We start from the raw sequence: 25,134 nt of genomic DNA on the forward strand, positions 1-25,134 counted from the left end.
TTTTGTTCTTACAAAGAAGAAGAACAGGCCTGAACATCTTCAAATGATGGAACACATTCAGACTTTTGTTGGTGGGGAGACCAGAAATCAAAAAGAAAAACATTGATTAGCATAACACATGTTCAATAGTGAACCAGGCTTTGATACTTGTAATTGTTACGTTTATAAATGGAAACATCTCAAGAATCCAGCTCATTAAAACAAATTTAACAAAGGCAGCTTAGTTTCCTACATAAAGGAGCATTAGAACCAGTATGCTAGGCACATTAATATGTAAATCATTATTCCAAACACTCTTCAAGTATTTCCAAAAGGATGATTCTGATATAGTAAGTGAGGTCAGAGAGCAGAATAAAAGCCACTGGTCTCTCACACTGTGAGGGGATGGAGCGGAGGAATGTGTCCTCTGAAATTTTTTAGTTCTTAACTTAGCAATTGAGATTTCCAGAACTACTACCATTTACAAATATTATCACCATGAAAAGATTATCCTATATCATCACTAGGCTAAATAATAGGTGCTTTATAGCTCTCATTACAAAAGTTTGATTATAGTCTCAAATGCCATAATTTTTAATGCCTGCCTAATACACCATCTGGTAAATATAAACAGTGTACTTAACCATTCTCCTATTGTTTAACTTTGTTTTGAAATTTTTCTTACTATAAACTGAGATGAACACCTTTGCATATGGCATCTTTATGCTGTGACCTTTTCCTAAGAGTAGCTTCCCAGGAGTGAAATTACTAGAGCAAGTTTAAAGTTCTTGATATGTGTGGCCAAGTTTCTGTCAAAAAAGATGGAGTAATTTACACTCTCACCAGTAGCATACGAAGGCATTTCAATTTCATCATCCTCTCAGCAGAGCTGGGTAGCGTTTTCTTTTTCACATTTGCTAAGTTAGCTGAAAATGAAACACCTTATCAATATTGAAATAGGAAATCAGTATCATGCCTGCTCAAGCATAGCAAGATGGTGGAGAATTTGGATGGCCAAAGATTGAATCCCGGCTCCACTCCATAGTAGATGGATGACTGGAAAATGTACTTATCTATCTAAACCTCAGTTTTCTCATCTTTAAAATGGAGACAATAATACTGTCTACTTCAGTAGGTGACACAGGTTTAAATATGGCCATGGCACATGGTGGGCACCCAATAAGTACTAGTTGTGTTCAACAGTTCTAGACCAGACCAGGAATTCTGAACTTGGGGTCCATTAATCCTTGGGAGTCTGTGAACTTGAATGAGAAAAAAATTACATCTTTGTCATCATTCACCTTTAACTGAAATGCAGTACTGCCTTCAATTAGGAATATAGCTAACACATCTTAGTTTTAGCGGGACCTGGGACTTTATCACTAATAGAAATCACAGAATTTTTCATATCACATTACAATTCCTGCAGATATCTCAAAATAATTTTTACACCCATCACTACTCCAAAATTATGATAGTTTTTTTTAGACTTGCTGCTTGATCCTATTATTTGAGACATTAATAAAGCACTGATTACAATATACAACTTTTAAAAATATTTTGATAACTACGTTTCAGTATAAATGGTCTCCTTTGTAATCTTTTGTATTTAAGCATCTTAAGATATACTCTGAGAAGGGGTGCATAGGCACTTTCAGACTGACAAAGGGGTCCCCTGGTCCCCCAAAATCTAAGAGCCCATACTCTGGACTCTCAGCAAATCTTTCACATAGAACATCCTACCTGCAGCCCTAAGACACCAGAGTTCGTTCAGTGGGCTTCACATATGAAGAGTTCCATGAATAACAGTGTGACTTCCATCCACAAACAGCCGCCTGCAGTCTCCGGGACAGCCCAGGAAAGCAGAGCGTGTTGAGGTCTCAACCTAATTGTCCATTGGGCTCAATCATAGCCGCTAACCAAGGACGCCTAGGACTTGCCCCTCAGCTGGTTCCTCTGCAGGCACCCTATGCAAGGCCAAGGGTCCAGGAAGGCCAGGACAGGAACACAAGTGAAGGGGCCTCATTACACTAGCACTTATTTTATTTATGGCTGGCAGCAGGTGGCAAAGTTGAATAATAATGGCATAAGTTTTATAAACTAATTATTCAGAGCAAATAAAATGTGTAAGAATTGATCCCCATAGACTTTGTAATGAGACTTTCAGCTTGACCTTCCAGAGAACAATTTTTTATAATGATACAAACATTTAATCAGCCAACAAACGGCTTAGCCAGAAGAAGGGGGGAAATCTAAGGCAGATGGAAGGTGGCTCAGTACTACCCAAGATAAATGGATCTCTGAGCACTTGTGGAAGAACGCCTATCTTGATTGCTGGCAGAATGTGGTACTTCGAAGCTTGTGTCTTGTAATGCAAAAGAGTTGCGAATCCTTTGTGAAAACTGCAACTAAAAAAGCACAGAAAATTGTTCCCAAGAAACTTCAGGGAGTAAATGAACAAACATGAGACAATAATTTTCAAAAAATTATTTAACATGACCACGTGTGACAAAATCAATTTATTGAGGAAGAAAATCCAAGTTGGGTGCTGCTCCAAAAAAATTATTACAAGGTTTAAGCCTGATAGATAGAATTCTTTATCTAGTCAGTTAAAGAATTTTTTAAATCAGCACATATGCACATCAGGAAAACGCAGCATTTTTTTTGTTAAGATCAATGCAAATAGCATTCTATGTTGCTACTTTTCTATATTTATCTGGTCATAAAAGGACAAATATACAGAAGCTGAATAACAATTTCAACTAGATAATCAGGCTATTGTGCCACTTAAAGGTAAATGAAGATACCCCTGCTGGAAACACGCCATGTAGTGCCAACTAATAAGCTACTGCAATAGTCCCTCAGCTTTGTTCAAACAACTGAATGGCTATCACAAAGTCATAGGATTATTTCAGAGCTGGCACGAATCTCAGTAGTCACCGCATTAATCATCTCATTTTATAGAGGAGGAAACTGAGACCCAGCAAGGTTAACTAACTGGCCCACAGATGACCACAGAGCCAGACAAATCTCATGTCCTTCCCCTTTCCCTTCCCAGGATTCTTGTCACTAACTGCCATTCCAGCTTAATTCTGAAATATCCTCAAATAAAGCAAGCCATGATACGCAAAATATCCAACATAGACTGGCGAATGGTAACTTTGATGGTATGTGAATGATACAGGGTCCCCCCTCCCATCCAGAAGTCTGCTTTACGTCACTCCACTTTTATGAAAGACCTACAATTAGTACCTCTTTTCGCTAACTGAAAGAAATCAAAGGAAGATTTTTGCTTTTATGAATAAAAGTGAAAATTGCGTTCAGCATTTGTTTTGCAGTGGGCCATTAGAGAGGCTAAGCAGTCAAGCATACTGTCATATTTCAAGTCTTCCACATCAGCCACAGCAGATGACGAACCTTGATCTTTGACATCGAGGCAGGCAGGCATAGAAGAAGGTGTTGACGTTAGTGACCCGCCTGCGCTGATGGATTCAGACGACAATGAGATGTTAATAGATGACCCTCTTCCTCCAGCTCCTACGCCCAGTCTCTTGTACCTTTTCCCACTCCAACCTCTGAAGACTCAGCCTAACACACCATCACTACCACCATCACCTCCCGGCCTTCCAGTGTGCTGTCTTCCCCGATTCCGGTAAGTGACACTACACTGTATGTACACTATTTCTACTTTATATAGGCTGCGTATTTATCATATCATTCCTGCTTTTACTATATGTTGGGTTTTTTTTAGGTTTTGTGTGTTATTTGGTATGATTTCATAGGCTACTTTTGGGGTCTGGGAGTGCTCAAAAATTTTCCATATAAGTTATTGGTAATTGCTTCTTTGCTTTATGCCACTTTGCCTTAAGAAAGGCAAATTTCATAGGAATGCTATGCTTTCAGATAGCAGGGGAAACCTGTATCTCAATTTAAAGAAAAATAAATGGGCATCATGGGACACCAAAGATTTACTCAGTTGGTAGGCAGAATTAAATATTTATATTTTGGTTTTGACATTGGCCCTGTGAAATGTGACATTATTCCTACGATATTCATGAGGTACTGAGAAAAGTTTTGTGGTTCGCACCTCCACAGTACTCCAGTTTAAAAGAGAATACAAGACCAGAGACATGCGGCAAAAAAAAGACAAAAAGATCTGAACAGCGAATTTAAGATGAGGTAGAAATAATAAGAAATGGGTACACAAATGAAATAAATATTCAAAGGGCAGAGGTTTTCACATAAATTACAAATTTGTAAAATAAATGTGTATATTCTAACGTGTAAAATAAAACTTTCTCTCTCCATCTACTATGAGACCTAGCCTTCTTGTTTGAAATTGGTTCTTTATTAATAAACGTGATAGAAATTCTGATTTTGAACTCAGAAAACCCAAAGGATATAGAAAGGAGAAAAAAAAATTGTCTTTTTACCACAGTGTCCCTAAGCAATCTATATCATCTTTGATAATTTTGGATCCCAAGCTATGACAAACTGAAGAATTGAGAAAGGCAAGAGGGAAAGACCAGGAGAAATTCTGTTACTCCAAACTCAAGGTCTAAATATGCTTGTAAAACCAGGTAAAAGATTTCTAACATTGTAGACAACATGCCCAATATTGCCAATGTCTGTTTCTCAAAGAATTTCCAATTTACTGGGATTACAGAGATAACTATTTTGATGGGAACAATGAGTTTCTCTTAAATTTCATTGGCTTTCTAGAAAAAAAAAAAACATACCCAGTTCAGAGGCCAAGAACCAGATTAGTTTTTAATAAGGTATTTTTTAATAACATGATCCTAGCTTGGAAATTTGACTCCGCTTTTCAAAAACTGACCATGAACTTTTGCTTTAGGACATGACAAATGAAAATAATGTCTAGTGTACTTTTAACAATTCCTTCTACAAGTACCGAGTAGCATATCTCATCTTCTCCTAGTAATTTTCCTGGGGGACAGGGAAGGTATATGTCCTCATGTTTCCTCTCCAGTGAGGCTCCATAGCTTCCAGATACCCACCAATTCAATGGAAGAAATTATTTTTGTGCCTTTCACCCTTATAGATACATTCCTTAGTCTTGGGGTCTGTACGATTTGCTTATTCCTTGAATGTAATGATTATAATGTGGTGGACACTCAGGCACTCTTCAAGAAAGGGCATGTTGCCCCAGCTGCTAGGAGCACTGCAGCTGTCAGCCCCTATTGGAACTGCCTCAGTTGCAGAGAGCACTCACCCAAGGTCACACTCCTTCCAGAGAGGGATGGATGCAAGAGCATAAAGGCTTGGCCATCTCATCCCAACTCTGAACAACTCAGAAAGGCCATTCTAGCACCAGAGCTCTCCATGGGGTCAGCCAAGACTGTCATTGAGCCTACACACCAGCTTGACTTCTCTCCCTACCCAGTCCTGCTTCCTTCCCTCCTCTTCCTCAGCATTGATCCCAAGGGCACTCCTGAATAAATCTCCAGTATACTAAACTCAATCTCAGGGTCTACTTCCAGGGGGAAATCAACCTGTGAAATATACCATAACTTTGAAGCCATGGTTATTTTTAAAAAGGAAAATTAAAACAAATGAAGTTAAAGAATACCTGTGGACTATGTACACTAATAAACTACCAGGAAGTTCCAAGGTTTAATAGATAAAATAGTCTCTTGGGGTTGGCTATATTTTCACTCCTGCTTTCATAAAGGCACAGCCTTGATCTTTCATCATATAAACATATTTTCTGAAGTGCTAAATGCTAAAAGTGGCTATCTTTGTTAACTCTATAGCAGTAGAAAATAGCATAAGAATTAAAACACATGAAAATAATACATGTAAAGTCATTTTTATGGAACTCTGATCAAAAACTGAATTACATTTTTAACTCAAATACTGAATTATGAAGTAAAATGTGGTAAGTGTTAAAGGTTTTTATGAAATTTTTTTTTAAAAAATCCTGTAAAAGAAATTAAGAAAACAATTTCATTTACAAGAGCATCCAAAAGAATAAAATATCAAGGAATAAACTTAACCAAGAAAGTGAAAGACTTGTACAGTGAAAACTACAAAACATTGCTGAAGAAATTAAAGAGGACCTAAATAAATGGAAAGACATCCTGTGTTCTTGGGTTGAAAGACTTAATACTGTTAAAATGTCAATACCACCCAAGTGACATACAGATACAATGCAATCCCTATCAAAATTCCAATGACCTTTTTCTGCAAATAGAAAAGCCGATTCTCAAATTCACATGGAATTGCCAGTGGCCCCAAATGGCCAAAACAATACTGAAAAAGAAAAAGTTCAGGGAACCAGATCTCCTAATTTCAAAACTTACTAGACAGCTACAACAACCAAAACAGTGTGGAACTGGCATACGGGTGAACATACAGATCAATGGAATGGAACTGAAAGTTCAGAAACAAATCTTCACATTCATGATCAGTTGATTTTGACAATGGTGCCAAGACAATTCAATGGGGAAAGAACAGTCCTTTTAAGAAATGGTGCTGGGACAACTGGATATTCACATGGAAAAGAAAGAAGTTGGACCCCTACCTCACACCAGACACAAAAATTAACTCAAAATGGATCAGAGATAAACATAAGAGGCAAAACTATAAAACTTTTGAAAAGAAAACACAGGAGTAATTCTTTGTGACCTCGGGTTAGACTTAGATACAACACCAAAAGCACGATCCACAAAAGAAATAACTGATAAAGTCTCTGAGAAGGGCCTTGCTTCCAAAATATACAAAGAACTCTTACAACTCCATAATAAGATTAAAAAAAAATTAAAAATGAGCAAAAGATTTGTATAGATATTTCACCAAAGAAGACTCTGAAGGGCTAATAAGCACATGAGAGCACGCTCAACATCACTAGTCATGAAGGAAACACAAAACCATGATGAGACACCACTTTTCACTCACTGAAATGGATATAATAAGGAGACAGACAATACCCAGTATTGGTGAGGATGTGAAGAAACTAGACCTCGTTGCTGGTGGGAACGTAAAATGGCAAAGCCATTTAGGATATCATTTTGGTAGTTTCTTAAAAAGTTAAACATATATTTACCATATGATCTAGCAATTCTACTCCTAGGCATCTATCCCAGAGGGATGAAGACATGTTTCCGCACAAAGACATGTACTTGACTGTTCATAGCAGCATCATTCATAATAACCAAAAAGCGGAAACGATTCACATGTCCATCAACTGGGGAAGAGACAAATAAAACGTGGAATATCCATACAACAGAACACTATTCAGCAATAAAAACAAAGAACCACTGATGCATGCTACATCATGAATGAACCTCAAAAACATCATGCTAAGTAAAAGAAGCCAGGCACAAAAGGTCACATTATTGTAGGGTCCAATTTATAGACAAAGTCCTAAAAAGGTAAAATCTCTAAGACATAATTGGTGGTTGCTTGGGGCTGGGAGTAAGAACAGGGATTGTCTGCAAATGGGTATTTTTGGGAGTGGTAGAAATGCTCTAAAACTGTATTTTGGTGATGGCTGCACACTTATTTATTAAAAATCATTGAGTCGAGTGCACATAGGTGAATTTCATGGTATGTAAATTATACCTAAATAAAGAGTTTTTTAAAAAAATTAAAACCCAGAACATGAGAATATGAGCATCATCTAAAACAGAGGTGAGCACAAAAGCTAATACTGTGTTTCCAAAGAACAGAAGAGCCCAGAATGGCTGCAGGTCTGGTCCAGCCTGAAGCCTAGGGATTGGCTTCCCATCCTTTACAACCCTGCAAATCAACTGCTCCTAGAAACCGAAGCGAATGTGCCTATCTGTGACAGTTAATTTTATGCATCAACGGGACTGACCACGGGGTGTCCAGATTAAACATTATTTCTGGGTGTGTCTGTGAGGGTGTTTCCAGATGAGATTAGCATTTGAGTCAGTGGACCCACTGAAGTAGATTGCCCTGCCCACTGTGGGTGGGCATCATTTAATCTGCTGAGGCCTGAACAGAACAAGAGACGGAGGAGGGAGGAATTTGCCCCCGTTTTCCTGTCTAACTGCTGAGCTGGGACATCTCATCTCATTTTCTCTGATCCTGGGAATTACACCATTGGCTCCTCTGGTTCTCAGGCCTCCAGACTTGGACCGAATTACACCACCGGCTTTCTTGGGTCTCCAGCTTGCAGACGGCAGATCGTGGGACTTCTCAGCCTCCATAATTACATGAGGTAATTCCTCATAAGAAATATTTCCATCTCCCTCTCCCTCTCTCTCCATATATATCTCCTATTGGTTCTGTTTCTCTGGAGAACCCTATTACACTATCCTTCTACCAAATGAGACCAAGTTCAATACATCATCAGGCATAATTCTAGAAACATAAAATGGCTCCCTGAAAACAGAGATCTCAAAGCATCTTGGTTTCCATATATTCATAAATCACCTCAAGCGTCCAGCTGCGTGTTCAGTGTGCAGCACTCACTCTCTACATCTGCCTGACAGGACTTCATAATTCACCAACTGGGACTATGTTGCATCTCTTTTTTTTTTTTTTTAAAGATTTTATTTTTTTTCCTTTTTCTCCCCAAAGCCCCCCAGTACACAGTTGTATATTCTTCGTTGTGGGTCATTCTAGTTGTGGCATGTGGGACGCTGCCTCAGCGTGGTTTGACGAGCAGTGCCATGTCCGCGCCCAGGATTCGAACCAACGAAACACTGGGCCGCCTGCAGTGGAGCGCGCGAACTTAACCACTCGGCCACGGGGCCAGCCCCTGCATCTCTTTTTTTTAAAGTAAGCTGTCCACTTATCACAGACCCACCGTTTCATCAGATTCTCTCTTGAAACCTCTGGAGTTACACAATCCAGACCCTTGCTTCTAAGCAGTATTACCCCAATCCAGACAGAGGAGTCGTAAGCAAACTCTCCTTAAAAGTCCTCTGATTTACTGTGACAGGCTATTTCAATCTTTAATCACCATTAGTTGAGACATGTCCATTCTGCTGATATCGACCTTTTTTGAGTTCACCCTATTTTCGTGCCATCTGGAATAGAAAAAGTAACTGTCTCCCTACTTTCCAAAAGGGGATAACATTTGAAAATGACCATGAACATTACCTCCCAAGGTTCATTTCCCTGCAACCTTTCCCCTTAGATACTGTTTTCTACTCTTCCAGCCACCTCTGGTCCTTTACTTTGCTCTCCTGAATGCTCTAAATTTTCACACTCCATCAAGCATGACAACCAGCATTGGGTACAGAATTCTAAAGTAACGCCAAATATAGCAGAGAAATTAGTTACCAAATTCTTTAGAATAAGTTCATTCCTAAAAAACAAACAACCAACCAACCCAGGGAGAATGGTGCCATAGTATAATTAGAATTACCAAGAATGTGAAGGAATTCCTGGGTGTTTAGAGGAGGAAGAAGGTACCAGAAGGGAGGGTATGCAGTGGAATGGCAACAGAATAATACTAAGTCTCCTGGAGGACAAGAATATTTCTAGGCTCCAATACACCCAACAGGATGGAAAAAGAGTTTTCTTCCTTGCACCTTGCCTTAATGTAATTCTTTTTTTAAGGAATAACTATTTCCTAGACATTCCTTGTATTAAATCCAAGTTATGTCTTTTCACTTGTGCAACAAATATGGAACCACAGACATTAAGTGCTGGAAGTCATCTATGAACAAAACGAAAGAGTTCAACCTTCTCAATTTACTGACGAGGACAGTGAGAATTGGGTGGGGGGCGGGGTGGGATGACTGCCCCAAGTTACTTAGAGACAGGGCTGGGACTACAACCTGTGCCTCCCAGCCTCAGGCCCAGATTCCTTGACTGGACCCCTGTGTCTCCAGGAAGGAGATAACTTAAGAAATCAAGATCTAGAAAGAACAAGACAGACCTCCACAAGTGGACACTATCAGTATATAAAAGGGACAAAATGAAGTGGCATATCTTCCCATTTCTTTACCTGAGAGGAACTCAAAACCACCCTGCTGCCTTATTTTACAGGCGGCTTGTTAAATCCACGCTCCAGTGGTAATTACATAAACTATACCACTCATTTTGTTTCTAGAACTTCATCCTCTGGCTTGGAGGAGGAGGGTCAAGGCTTCCGCCTCAAGGAGGGTGCTCTTCTGGGTGCTGGAGCCGCAAAGTCACGCAAAGCTCCCACTCCCCTGCACAGGGCACCCTTGGGAGAGCTCCACCTCCTGGGTCCTTTTCTCCCTCTCCCTCTGGGAACTCCAACTGGAATTGGAAAAGAGGCAGGAGGCCATTCCCTTCTAGAAGGGCCACTGGGAAGGAGGCTGAGGGTCAAAGGGAAGGGACGAAGGACCTGTCCTCAGTCTAGATCACAATTTCTCAAAGCACAATGCCACGGGTCTGGGTGGATGGACAGTCTAGGGGACATTCAAAGGCACAGGATAACCGTGGCACAATTTCCAAGGACATGATCTTACTCAAATGTTTTTAGGGAGGGGATTTCATCATACAATTCAAATCAACACAGCGTTATCACTGTGTCTTGCAGGAACTTTTAAGCCAAATGGGGAGACTTTAGCACATAAGGGGGACAGAAGGAAGTGGAATTCCCTCCCGTGTCTATTCAGCTCATGGCAGGGAACTTCAGGCTAGGCCCCCGTATTAACTGGGGTATGAGTTCATGTTTCTCCATCGTTGGGGATACTCTGGGGGAAGTACGCAGGTCCTGGTTCCGGCAAAAAGAATCTTGGTGGTCCACAGGGATACCGACCCAGCTCAGAAGGAGACAGCCAGACGGTTCTAGGCTCAAAGTCCTAGTGCATAACAAAGAACAAGTACACTTTCCTCACCTTGCCTTCCGCCTCACACCCTGGACGGCTAAGTGAGGCCTAAGCTAGCTGACAGCTTGAGGGATAGCTGTCCCTGTTAGGAATACAACCAGCAGGAACAATGAGAAATCACTTTGCTATCTGTGGGATTTTCAGGCAAGCATTTTATGCATTTACAATTACAAAGTGAAAATTTGAAAATATAATACTCACTGTGTTTTTTTGAGTTACCATATCCTGAAAAGAAAAAGAAATGATACGATGAATATAGTTTTTTTTTTTAAAACAGCTAATTTCCATAAGCACCAGCAGCCACTTTGTCCCGCCACCCATCATCCAGCACCCACCTTAGAGCAAGAGTTAATCATCTGAAACCTCCCCTCGAAAAAAGCCTTTAAATAGGATAAGAATTGTAAAACTCATGTTCTAAGGAAAATTTATCATAATTGGTTAGCGTTGGAACTACCGAGGGGCATATGGTTATAAGGATTTTCCCATAGCAGTGGCAATGATTTTGTCCAAAGCTATCTGAGATTCAAGTTTGGGGCTCTAAATGCCCTGCACCCTGCCTTCCCAGTGAAGAATGGCAGGGACAGCAAGGAAGTGCATGGGAAGCGCTGTGGTATCCTCAGGTCTGGAACTATTTCTTGACCTATCAATGTGAAGGCTGCAGGCCACCTCCCCGTCAGCCGTCCTACAGAAGGGGCTTTGCCGGTAGGATTCCTTTCACCTCGTTATAATTGTCAAGAATTTTCAAATTCAATGACAATCCCCTTAGTCAGTTAACTTAGTATAATGGTTATGCAGCCCTCGACTGTATCATTCATGCACTGTAAGCCAACATTTGCCAAGAAAAGAAAACATAATTAAACAGCTGCCCCGTAAAACATGTTTCATATGTTCTGAGATTTCTATTTTCTGATGACAAGTGCAGATTGCTTCTTCTGGCATCAGATATAACTGACTACCCATTTCCATTTTAGGAAATATTTTTCCATATCATTAAAAATTAAAACGTATCTAGGTCATGGGACTTTCCAGAGGAGTTCACTAAGGCACAGTTGAGGAAAAAAATGTATTGAACTGGAAAAAAATACATTCTAATTTCATGTTTCTCGTGAAAATACAGCTTAATAATCTACCCTTTCATAGTTTCTAATGCTAACTATTTCTAAGCATAACTACTTCAGTGAAAAATCACTAAGAGAAAAAAATCAATATCTAAATATCTAAAGTGATTTAGATTGGTTTATAGCCTTTTGGGAAACTATTCCACAGTATAAAGTGTAACAATGAAACAGTTTCTTCTTTCACTGTCACGTGAATGACTTCCTGAAACACAGTTCCATGCTATAATTACAGAGTACACATCCATGTAAAGTGCATGTGGTATAGAACATGCACAGATTACACATGTGAAGCAGGTAGTATTTCTACCAGGAAATAAGCCCAAATTATTACAGAACCCGGAAAAATCTGGTTAATATTAAATCTCAAGAAACACAAACAAAAATGTCCAACTTTGCCATCACAAAATTGTGCTACTTATACACTAGTGATTTTTAATGCTAAGGGAGCTGGACATTTAGAAATGATGTCCGAGAAGGCTAACTCTGAACCACTGGTTCTCACCGGTGGCTGCACATTTAGGAGGTTAAAAAAATCCCCTAGAGATTGTGATGTAACTGGTCTGGGGTGTGGCCTGGGTAGTGGGATATTTACAAGCTCTCCAAAGATTCTAAAGTGCAGTCAAGGTTGAGTAAGATTGTTGTAAACAAACTAATCTTTTATTCCTGAAATGATTTACACAGACCAGAACCTTCTGACTAATGTTAAGATATTAAACTATATTAATATTAGCTCAATTTTGTAATAACTCACCTTATATAATCACATTTTATGAATATGAGCATTTTTTTAAAGTACTATGTTATCCAAAAAAGCTTGTAGAAAACTTGCAAAAATACATTTAAAAATTCTCAATAATTACTGAGTTGTGCATGAACACACAAGTTTTCAGTTTTGCTCTGCTTTAAACTGGGGGGAGATAACATTAAATACTGATTATGTGCTAAAATTTATCTGTGCTAAAGTTTCTTCCCATTCTGGTAACTTTTAAATGTCTTCATATTACTATCCAAGCTGAAAACTGATTTTTCTTAATGTGTAGGTTTGGATCAAATTGCCCGTTAAAGGATTCAGGGTGGTGTGTTTGTTTCAATGGAAGCTAACCAGAGTTTTTGCCTTTGCTTCCCTAAGGAGCCTGGAGACATTCAAGTTGCCTGCAAATACACACGTGTAGCACACATGCTCACACAGTAGCCAGGAAGTCATCTGTGTGAGCTAGAACCTGGGGTGGGAGGGAAGGAACTGCACAAGCGAATCTTTACTGTTTTTCTCCAACATCCTTTGCTACACGTGCATTTTTTAAAACTGAGCTAACAATGGTTTATAACATTACATAAGTTTCACGTGTACAACATTATAATTCGACTTCTGTATACACTACAGCATGCTCACCACGAAAATCTAGTTTCTTTCTCCCACCATACAACTGACACCCTTTACCCATTTCGCCCTCCCTCCACCTCCCCCTTCCCCTCCCCTCTCCTTCCTTGTACATATACGTATATACACACACACACACACACACACACACACACACACACACACCACATCTTCTTTATCCATTCATCTGTCAACAGGCACTCTGGTTGTTTCTATATCTTGGCTATTGTGAAAAATGCTGTACTGAACACAGTGGTGCATGTATCTTTTCAAATTAGTGTTTTTGTATTCTTCAGATAAATAGCCAGAAGAGGAATAGCTGGATCATATGGTAGTTCTATTCTTAATTTTTTGAGGAACCTCCATACTATTTTGCATAGCAGCTGCACCAATTTACATTCCCACCAGCAGGCTACACATATATTTCAACTGAACATATAATACTGCTTTCCCAAAATGAAGTATTCAGGAGAAGGCGAACAATACCCTTTACCTTCAATGAAAGAGCAGTGTCAGGGTCGGTGTCATGGTACAGGATCACATTATTGGCCATGTCGAAGCTTTCACGGACTCCAAGATGGTAGAAAAGTGAAGGCTGTCTGGAGACATCACTCATGTCCACCACTGCAACATCTGAGCAGAAGTGAGGAATGATTTGATTAAAATTACCCTATGAACTGTGGAAGAAAAGCAACAAGAATGGAAAAAAAAAAACCCAAAAAACAAAAAGTCTTTCTTCTTCAAAGTGCTGGGAACACAGCCTCACTTAAAAATTGCTGGTGGGGGTGTTTTGTTTTTGTTTTTGTTTTTTGTTTTTGCTGAGGAAGATTGGCCCTGAGCAAACACTGTTGCCAATCTTCCTCTATTTTGTAGGTGGGTCACTGCCACAGCACTGCCACTGACAACTGGTGTAGGTCCGTGCCCAGAAACTGTACTCAGGCCACTGAAGTGGAGCATGCTGAACCTAACTACTAGGCCACGGGGCTGGCCCCTGCTGGTGGACTTTTAATGTTATTTTTATTAGGAAATATATCACATCCAAAGAATATATTTAGCTTATATATGAAGTATAAAGTATAATGAAATGAAAAAGCATGTAGCCCAAGACACAGAGCATTATCTGTACTGTCAGAGCCCCACATGCCTTTCCCTACTCATATCTCCTCCCTTCTGTCCAGAGAACACCTCTACCCTCATCTCTGTATTTATCACTTCCCTGCATACACATGCATATGCATATTACATATTATTATAATGTATTAATTCCTAAATAGTATATTGTTCAGTTTTGCATGTCTTTGAACTTTATATAAATAGCATCATACTGTATGTACTCTTTGGCTTGCTGTTTTTTTGGCGTGATACAGCCAATTTGTATATCGAGCTCTGGTTCATGCATTTTCAGTTCAGCATAGCATTCCATTATAGGATGGCTAGATGGCAATTTCTTTATCCATCCTGTCTATAGACATTTTGTACATTTTTTTCCTCTTTCAAACTACTGTAAGGAACATTCCTGCACCATGCTCCTGTTTCACGTGTCCACCATCAATCTGACGATGTAGATCAAATGCCCGTGGAGCGGTGTCCTAGGGAGATCTTATTCAAAATAGGGAGCATCAATAAAGAGCATGTTTAAACGTATTGGAGAGAGTAGAAGAGCTCCAAGTTTGATTGGACTTTTGCCACCATGTGCAGCAGAGACTTTTAGAAAGTAATGTCCAAACTTCTGCTTGCAGTGCTGTGACTCATAGGAAGTCACTGAAAATCCCAATGAAACAGAAAAGAGGAGAGGTGAACAGGGGCGCGAAGAAACAAGAAGGCAGGCAGAAGCCACGTCAGCACCCGATAACGCTGGCTCTGTGCAGAGGCACCGGGAGACCGGGGCCGAGCATCAACAAGCCCTGAGTGGGCCTTCTATTCTCTAATTTATGCACTGTCGGCTATATGCCAGGCATTGGGCTGATACGAGGGATAGAAGCGTGAACAAGGCATAATCCTTTTCCTCAAAAAAATGTGTAATACAATGGGGGTGACGGGAAGGAAGCAGTGATGAGAATCACGGTCAGGAGGGCTAAAGTGAGGGGAACGGTGACAGAGGCACCCCTGGGAAGGTTCCTCACCCACACTCGGGGGAAGGGCCATCAGGGGAGGCCCAGAGGAAGTGATGTTGTCTGGGACCTGAGGGTCCATAAGAGTTAAGCAGGCAAATCAGGGTAAGGATGAGGGGGATGGAAAGGGAAGAAAAGAGCACTGTAGGAAGAGAAGACAGCAAGTGCAAAGGGCCAGAGGTAAGATGGAGTGTAAGTGTTGGGGCCATTGCAAATCATGTCATGGGACCAGGACACCTGAGAAGATGAACCTGGAAGGGTTAGTAGGTGCCAGGCAGTGAAGGGGTCTGAAGGCCATGTTAAGATGGCTGGACTCTACCTTGAGGCAATGGGGAAACCTATGGTAGTTTGGGGTATTTTTTAATGTTTATTATGGAAAATTATAAATATATATAAAAGTAGACAGAATAGTATACTGGAACCCCCATATCCCCTCACCTCCCTCAATAATTATCAACTCAGCCAGCCTTGCTTCATCTCTACTGTCATCCACACCACTGCCTTCCATATTATTTTGAAGCAAGTCCCAGGCATATCATTTCATCCCCAAATATTTCAGAATGTATTGCTAAAAAATAGGAACTCAAAGAAAGAAATAAATAACCATAGCATCAGTGTCTCACCTAAAATTTTAAAGAAATAATCATGAGTTTAGATAGGAGACTATCATATCCAAATTCACCCTTTAGAGGTTGTTGCTCAAGAAAGGACAAATGTAAATGCTGAGGAAACACTTTACAACCCAGCCTGGTTAATTTATCTCAAATGGATAAACGTTCCCCATAGACATTCACTTGGAGTCAAAAATCATACTGCAGCTGAATAAATTAGACATTCTGCCTACACGATCGTTCCCTGGACCCTATTACCTACTCAAATTAAAGAGAATGTGCTTCCTAGTGATGAGATTAAGAGGTGGCAACACAGATGGTAATTTCAAGGCCACGGAGACTGCTACAATTAGTTAATAAAGCAAACAAAGTAAACAGAGGGCAACAAAGGAGAGGGGTTGGAGGGGGCAGAGGACAGGGATGGATAGCAGCCCTCAAGTCCCAAAGGCCATTTTCATAGGAAAGCTGCAACTTGGTGGAGTAGCTGTCACCGAGTAGGTTAAATTTTAATCTGGTGACACGGAGTTCCTTCTTTCCTCGGCCTTCTCAACGTCCTGTGCTGGGACCTACACAGTGGCCTTAGCACTTCCTCTAAGGAGCCCCTCCATGGCTCCACCAAGGGTTGGGATAGAGACCTTTCAGTGACTAATTAGAAAAGGACAGATTGATATTGCTACTGCAAAAAAAATTCCAAGTAATTCATGTTAAATAAGAAAATTGTCTCAAACCCAAAGTTGACATTTTGCCTGACATCTGTCACTCAGGCCAGTCGATTAAGTTTACTTTGAGGATTTATACCACAATATTCAACCAGCTTATCTTTAGAACTTCTAAGACAGTAATTTAGTAGATTCATAAATGTTAAATATGACAAAACATCAGATTAGAATTTTTATTATATATGAGGAATCAAGGGGTTTTTTTCCTGAAGACATCATAAATCACCTAAAAGCTGCAATCGTCACAATGCTCACTTGCTTTGCCATTTACAAAACACTTCCACGGGCATCTCGCTGAATTTCAGAAACACTCTGTGAGGCAGGCAGGGCAGGCATTGGCTCCACTTTGTAGGGGGGGAAATGAAGCGTTAAGAGGGTAACACATTCGCCCTAGGGCACGACAGAGTCAGGGCTCAAACTCAGCCAGGTTCTGTGCTCTCCAGGGCCCAGATGAGGCTTACTACTCTCCTGACTCAATTTCTGAAATGGAGCCACCTGGGGGCAAAACAGTTTACTTATCCAGCTAAACGTTAGGCAAACAGATCACAGATAAAAATGGAGAGAGAAAATTCAGGTTTTCACTCACAAATGCACCCTGTGCTCCCAGCAACATGACCCTCCAGTTCTGACGCAGGCCAGCCTCAGGGAAAAAGCCTAAAGCCTGCCTCCTTGATGGGGGACCACACACACCAGCTACCCACCTTGCTTTAATGAACCTTAAGAAGTGATACCTCATCCAAGACTGCAAAAAGCCAAGGCTCCCGTTAAAATCTACTCTTAGCAGGAAAGTGTCTAAATTTAAAATTGAAGTGCCCTTCAAACGATTTAAGAACCAATTACAATTATCTCACTACATGCTAATATGAAATAAGAAAGAAGGATGCATAGGGTTTTAAGCTCATTAAAAACTTTTGAACACTATCTTGAGCATTTTTGTGAAATGTTTCTTAAGTAATAAGCAAAACTATAATTTTCTAGTGTGGTTTAAAAGTATCTGATTTCTTCAAAAAATTAAGAATAGAACTACCATATGACCCAGCTATTCCACTGCTGGGTATTTATCCAAAGAACACAAAACCACGAATGTGTAAAGATACACCCACCCCTATGATCATTGCAGCATTATTCACAACAGCCAAGACATGGAAGCAACCTAGGTGTCCATCAAGGGATGAATGAATAAAGATGTGGTGTATACGTATACACACACACACACACACATATACACACATATATACACACACAATGGAATACTACTCAGCTATAAAAAAAGATGAAATCTTGCCATTTGTGACAACATGGATGGAGCTTGAGGGTATCATGCTAGTGAAATAAGTCAGACAGAGAAAGTCAAATACTGTATGATCTCACTCATAAGTAGAAGAGAAAAACAACAACAACCACAAACACACACATAGATACATAGATTAGACTGGTAGTCAACCAGAGGGGAAGGGGGGAGGGAAGAGGGCGAAAGAGGTAGGCACATGGATACAGTGATGGATGATAATTAATCTTTGGGTGGTGAACATGAGGTAGTCTACACAGAAATCAAAATATAATGATGTACATCTGAAATTTGTTATAAACCAATGTTACATCAATTAAAAAACTAAAGAAAAAGAAGTATCTGATTTCCAAAGCAAAGCATTAGTCAATGAAATGTATGATGGCAAATGATTTACCATACAGTAATTCTGTGATTGTACTGGCTCATGCAGGCCTTTAAATATATTCCAGGTTATCTATAAATCTATCCCACTCCCAGCAGAAAAAAAGAAATAATGAATGTAAGACGAGTTGCATCTAAATGAAAAGAACTAGATTTTAGAATAATTTTCCTGCCAAAGACATTTTTTTAAAAATCTGATTGGATTTACGGGAACCTTGGCCATCCAAAATCTACCTAAAAACAACAGAGCCCAGATTTACTGGACAGGAGGCACCTCTACTAACTCCTACCACAATTTAGATCTTAATTCATCCACTGCAGCTCACGGCCAACAACCTTGAGGACAGGTCCATGGAAAGAATGTTGTGAAGTGTCACTTAAATCCAATTTTCCAGTCTCATAAGGAGACAACCTACCAATTCAGTGTCAGGAGGTCAAAAAATTCTTACCAAGCACCACATGGGATGGGTACTAGTTGCTTGGACTATCAAGGTTCAACTGGAAAAGGGCGGTGGGGAAGAGTGGGGAAATCAGGAACCTATATCTGGTCCCCTATCTTTTGCTTTCCAGTATCTTTTTCATAAGAATCACCAAAAAATAAAATTTTATAGCTCTTTAAGTATGATCGAGATGTGTCCACTATCAATTTTTTCAAAAGAAACATGCCATAGGACGGCCTGGTGGTGTAGTGGTTAAATTCGTGCACTCTGCTTCAGAGGCCCAGGGTTCACAGGTTTGGATCTGGGCCTGGACCTACACACGGCTCATGAAGCCATGCTGTGGTGGTGTCCCACATACAAAGCAGAGGAAGACTGGCACAGATGTTAGCTCAGGGACGATCTTCCTCAAGCCAAAAGAGGAAGATTGGCCCTGAGCTCACAAAAACAAAAAAAGAAACATGCCATGTATAAGCAAACGATGTTTACTCACTGAAGTGAATGGGCTCATTGGGCTTAATTTCAGACTACTCACAATGAAATATTTGTGATATAAAGGATAGCATGATTTAAGTCTCTTTAGCTTTCAAATGTATATGTTGCTCTTCCAGCTAACATGGCAAAAAAAAAATGTGCAGCATTATACTGCGAGCTAGGGTGTGCTCATCACTTCACATGGTATCAATATCACCGCCAGAATCCATGACGTCACACCTCACAGTGCCAGTTCTGGGTTCCCTGGCAGCCCTTGAATACATCATCTCAATATTTTCATCTTCATCACCTGAAGGTTCCTTTTCAGCTTCCTTCAGCCCTTTTATAAAGGGATCAGCTTTGACATGACTCTCTTCGGCAAGGTTTTTTTTTGAGACATATTTCTTAGGAGGCTTCTCTGACCAGCAGACAATGACCTCTTCTTCTAAAAGGTCTGTGTCACACATTGCCTCCAAGATGTGAGCAATTTTAGAGATGAGGAGAGCCTGATGTACAGCTACTATGCACTGCAAACTGTGAAGAGGGTACCACGGAGCTTTTCTGTTATAGTAACAAAATTGTAGGAAATGGCCCCTGCCTTCCTTAATTTGTTCTCTGTCTCATTAAAATGGCCATTAGTCAACCTAAGAGGACCCATGGTTTTTACCTTTACTTCAAAATAATCCCCACTTTCTTTTTCCTAATAAAATCAACTGCTCCTTCAAGATCATCACGAGGTGCCAGGACTTTTGCATGACCGCTGATTTCATTCATTCTGTGCTCTAAGCTTCCTGAGTGGTGTCCACCCCGTAGCCTGTGGAGGGGAACTGAGTTCATTTGGTCATGGCGGCAGCGACTCATTTTTCTTAGTCCTTATTCCTTCTAACTTCCTTTTCTTTCTTTTTTTTTTTTTTATGTACCAATTTCCTTTTTCTTGGGTGGTTCTTTGAGAATGAATGGGCAGAGTTTATGCTTGCATCAAGAATGCCTCACATGCTTTATAAAAATTACTTAGCAAGGACAAGTATTGTGGATGCAGGATTCTCATTCTCAGGACAAAGAACACATTTTTTAATGAACCCATCCAACAAAGTCTTGAAACTTTAGCCTTGTGAGATCCAATTACAATCCAGCAGTCATTTAAACATCAAAATGGTCTTTGCTCTCAGCTCACAACCAAAACATTTGGAAGAATACATTGCAGGCCAATCAAGCACTTTCATGATATCAACCACTCCATTTCCTTTGGTTCCATTTATTCTATTTCTTTTGCTTCCAACCTTGACAGTCATATAGAGCATCTTGTATAGACAGAACTGGCCTGATGCAATGCAGCTGGCATTGAGGATATTTTTGCTTATTGGTAAGCTTGATCAATAAGATGCAGAGATATTTTATCACATTCTGGTTACTATTGCTGCATGGCAAAATATCTCAAAATTTAATGGCACAAGTTTGAGTCCTGGTTCCAAGTAAGATGGAATATCTCCTTGAAAGTAGATATAAAAATTAGACAGAATGGATGGAATAGCTATTTTAGGAGTATGAAAAGTAAGTGGTAGCAACAGACTGGAGAAGATGACCAGATTTCAAAGCATCACCAAACCAACAGCAAGTTTCCCATTTTCCCCCATTCTCTTCCAGCACGGACTAAAGGCAGCCTGAAACCCAGAAGTGGGTGTTGGGTGTGGACAGAGAGAGTACCAGGAGAAGCCCTCAAGCCCTCTAGTTCTAGCTCAAAAAGCAGGAAAGAGGCCTTTTAATGCTCAGAGAGAGTGAGGGAAATCCTCCACTTTTTTTCTTCTCTGTTCTCTTGGACTCCCAGGAACCCTGCCATCCCACAGCGATGACAGCAAAGATAGTCAGTGGCAGTGGGAGGCCTATAGGTTCCTGGAACTCAGAGAGGGGAACCTTTTGCTCTAACCGGAGGAGCTGTGGTCCCAAGGGGTGTAGTGGTGAATCTCCATTGTTTTTTTCTCTCTCTGCACCCCCAGCCTCAGACATGGGCACAGTTGTGGCAAGTGTGAGGCAGAGTGAGATAACTAAGGTCTCAGCTTTCTGGTCATCAGAGTGAAAAGGGGAGCCCCAGTAAACCAGAAAGTACAAAACCGGACAGCACTGAAAAGGCTTTGAAATCAGAACTGACACCACAACTGAAACAGAACTTGGCAGCCTGAACCAACTAGGCCAGCTGCCTGCTAAAGCAAAAATATCAACAGACTCCATAGGATATAAACAAGGCCCAGAATCTCATAATGTAATATTTAAAATGTTCAGGTTACAATTCAAAATTACTTGGCATTCAAAGAAGAAGAAAAGTTTAAGCTCACATGGGAAAGGACAACCAACAGACTCCATTGACCAGATGACTCCAACATCAGAATTGTCTGATAATGACTTTAAAGCAGTTATTATAAAAGTTCTCCAAGAAGTAAGGGCAAACACTCCTGAAAAGCATGGAAAAAACAGAAAGTCTCAACAAATAGAGAAGAACCAAATGGAAATTTCAGGAATGAAAAATAAAATAACCAAAATAAAAAACTCACTAGATGGGCTCACAAGAAGAATGGAGATGACAGAAGGGTCAGTGAACTTAAAGATAGTTCAGTAGAAATTATCGAGTATGAACAACAGAGAGAAAAAAGACAGAGGAGTTATGCCCACATACAGAAAGATCTCCTAGAAATCCAAACCCTCTCCCAAAGACCCATAAACTAAAAGGAAAAAAAGGGCAGCGGGGGGGGGGGGGGAATCATAAATAGCTCTTAGAAAAAAGAGAAATATGCTCAGCTTCACACAGAATAAGAGAAATACAAGCTAAAACTAATTGAGATCCCATCTCTCAACTATCAGATTAACAAGAGTCCAGAAGATTGGCAATTTGTTTTGTTAATGAGACTGTAAAGAAAGACAACATGCAAAATAGTATAACCCACCCATAGGAATCTGACACTATCTACCAATTTATAGGTGCCCTTATTCTTTTATACATAAATGCCACTCCTGAGTACCTAACCACAAATTCACCACACAGGTATTAAATAGCACATGTGCACAGTTATTCATTGCAGCTTAGTAGCTAAAAAAATACATCCAAGAGTCCCTTAAAAAGGGATTGGTAAAATAAATAATGATACATCCACCCAATGAAGTACTATCCAGCTATAAAAAAGAATAAGAAAGCTTCCCATGTTCTAATTTGGAAAGGTGTCCAGGCTAAACTGTTAATGGACAAAACCAAGGTGTATAACAGCATATTTGGTCTGGTACATTTTGAATAAGAATGGATACTCATATGTGCTTACATTTACATAGCAGAAGTGATCAAACTTTTTCTATAAGGGGCCAGATAGTAAATATTTTCAGCTTTGTGTGCCACACAATCTCTGCCATTGCAGGCTGAAAGCAGCCATAGACGAATGGATGCGTTCCAATAAAACTTTATTTACAAAATAAAGGCAGCAAGTTGCAGGCTGTAGCTTGCTGATAACTGAAATAAAGAAACACTGTAAAGAGAAATAAGAAACTAGAAAAAATTTAGGGGAAATAGCATAGATGGGATAAAAGAAAAAAACCGATACATCGGACTTCATCAAAATTAAAAACTTGCGGGGCTGGCTCCATGGTTAAGTTTGCGTGCTCCGCTGTGGCGGCCCAGGGTTCGGATCCTGGGCGCAGACATGGCACCGCTCGTCAGGCCACGTTGCGGCAGCGTCCCACGTCCCACAACTAGAAGGACCTGCAACTAAGATATACAACTGTGTATGGGGGGGTTTGGGAGGATAAAGCAGAAAAAAATAAAAGAGAAGATTGGCAACAGTTGTTAGCTCAGGTGCCAATCTTTAAAAAAAAAATAAATTTAAAAACTTGTGTGTGTTAAAGAACAGCATCAAGGGGCCAGCCCCATGGCCTAGTGGTTAAGTTTGGCGTACTCCACCTCAGCGGCCTGGGTTTGGTTCCTGGGCGCAGACTTCACCACTCGTTGGCAGCCATGTTGTGGTGGTGACCCATATACAAAACAGAGGAAGACTGGCACAGATGTTAGCTCAGGGTGAATCTTCCTCAAATAAAAAGAGGAAGATTGGGGCTGTCCCCACAGCCGAGTGGTTAAGTTCGCATGCTCTGCTTTGGCGGCCCAGGGTTTTGCCGGTTCAGATCCTGGGCGCAGACCTAGTACTACGCATCAAGCCACGCTGAGGCAGCAGCCCACATAGCACAACAAGAAGAACCTACAACTAGAATATAGAACTATGTACTGGGGGGGTTTGGGAAGAAGAAGAAGAAGAAAAAAGATTGGCAACAGATGTTAGCTCAGGGTGAATCTTCCTCAGCAAAAAAAAAAGTATAACCAAAGAATGGGAGAAAATATTTGCAAATCACATATCTGACAAGGGATCTCTCTCCAGAATACCTAAAGAAGTCTCACAACTCAATAATAAGATGGCAAATAACCCAACTAAAAAAAAGGCAAAGAATTTGAACAGACATTTCTCAAAGAAGATATACAAATGACCAATAAACACAGGAAAAGATATTCAACATTCTTAGTCATCAGGGAAATGCAAATCAAAATCACAATGAGATACCACTTTAAACCCACTGAGATGGCTATAATAAAAAAAAGACAACAAGTGTTGCTGAGCATGTGATGAAATTGGAACTCTCATACACTGCTGGTGGGAATATAAAATGGCGCAGCTGCTTTGGAAAATAGTTTTTTGGAAAGCAGTTCCTCAAAAGGTTAAATATAAGGCAGATGCAACCCAAGTTGTCCATTGATGGATGAGTGGATAAACAAAATGTAGCATATCCGTACAGTGGAATATTATTCAACCCTAAAAAGGAAATTCTGACACATACTACAACATGGATGAACCTTGAAGACATTATGCTAAATGAAAAAAGCCAGACACAAAAAACAAATACTGAATGATTCCACTTACATGAGGTATCTAGAGGAGTCAAAGTCATAGAAAGAGAAAGTGGAATGGTGACTGCCAGGAGCAGGGTGGGCGGGGAGAAATGGGAAGTTGTTGTTTAATGTGTACAAGAGTTTCAGTTTTGCAAGACGAAAAAGTTCTGGAGATTGGTTACAAAACGACGTGAATGTACTTAACATACTGAACTATACGCTTAGAAATGGTTAAGATGGTAGATTTCATATTTTTTTTAATCACAGTAAACAATTTTTTTAAAGAAGGTTAAACATAGAGTTATCATATGACCCAGAAACTCTACCCCTAGGTACATACCCAAGAAAAATGCAAACGTATGTCCACATAAAAACTTGTAGCATTTTTCACAAGAGCCACAATTAGAAACAATCCCAATGTCCATCAACTGACGAATGGATAAATACAATGCGCTATATCCATACAACAGAATATTATTCAGCAATAAAAAAGGAATGAAGTACTGATATATACAACAGCACGGATGACCCTTGAAAACATGAATGAAAGAAGTCAATCACCAAAGACCACATATCCTATGATTCCACTTCCATGACTAAGCAAATCTATAGACAGAAAGTAGAGTAACGGTTGCCTGGGTCAGGGGCCAGGCGGCTGGAAGGGGGAACAACTGCTGATAGGTACAGGGTTCTTCTGAGGGGTAAGAAAAGCGGCCTGAAATCAGATTGTGGCGATGGCTGCGCAACTCTGCAGAGACACTAAAAACCACTGAATTGTACATTTTCAAGGGAAATTACATCTCCATAAAGCTGTTTTACAAAAAGAAAAAAAACAAGTACTAGAATATTCTTAGCAGTAGCACTGCTCATAATAGTCTCAAACTGGAAACTACTCAAATGTTCAGAGAAAACAAACTGTGGTAT

General features: G+C 40.2%; 1 protein-coding gene and 1 pseudogene across 1 annotated transcript in view; both read right to left on the reverse strand.

Moving 5' to 3' along the window:
- Positions 1 to 25,134, reverse strand: part of MAP3K15 (mitogen-activated protein kinase kinase kinase 15) — a 125,278-nt gene that overhangs the window by 90,749 nt on the left and 9,395 nt on the right. Inside the window, exons 2-3 of the mRNA XM_070503239.1 lie at positions 13,768 to 13,907; positions 10,980 to 11,003 (exon numbers count right to left, since the gene is read on the reverse strand). Of these exons, the coding sequence (XP_070359340.1) occupies positions 10,980 to 11,003; positions 13,768 to 13,907 (164 nt within the window). The remainder of the gene's footprint in view (positions 1 to 10,979; positions 11,004 to 13,767; positions 13,908 to 25,134) is intronic.
- On the reverse strand, positions 19,496 to 20,599 carry LOC139042760 (eukaryotic translation initiation factor 5 pseudogene; annotated as a pseudogene).

Source organism: Equus asinus, chromosome X (assembly GCF_041296235.1).
Source record: "Equus asinus isolate D_3611 breed Donkey chromosome X, EquAss-T2T_v2, whole genome shotgun sequence".
In the NCBI taxonomy this organism is placed as follows: Eukaryota; Metazoa; Chordata; class Mammalia; order Perissodactyla; family Equidae; genus Equus; species Equus asinus.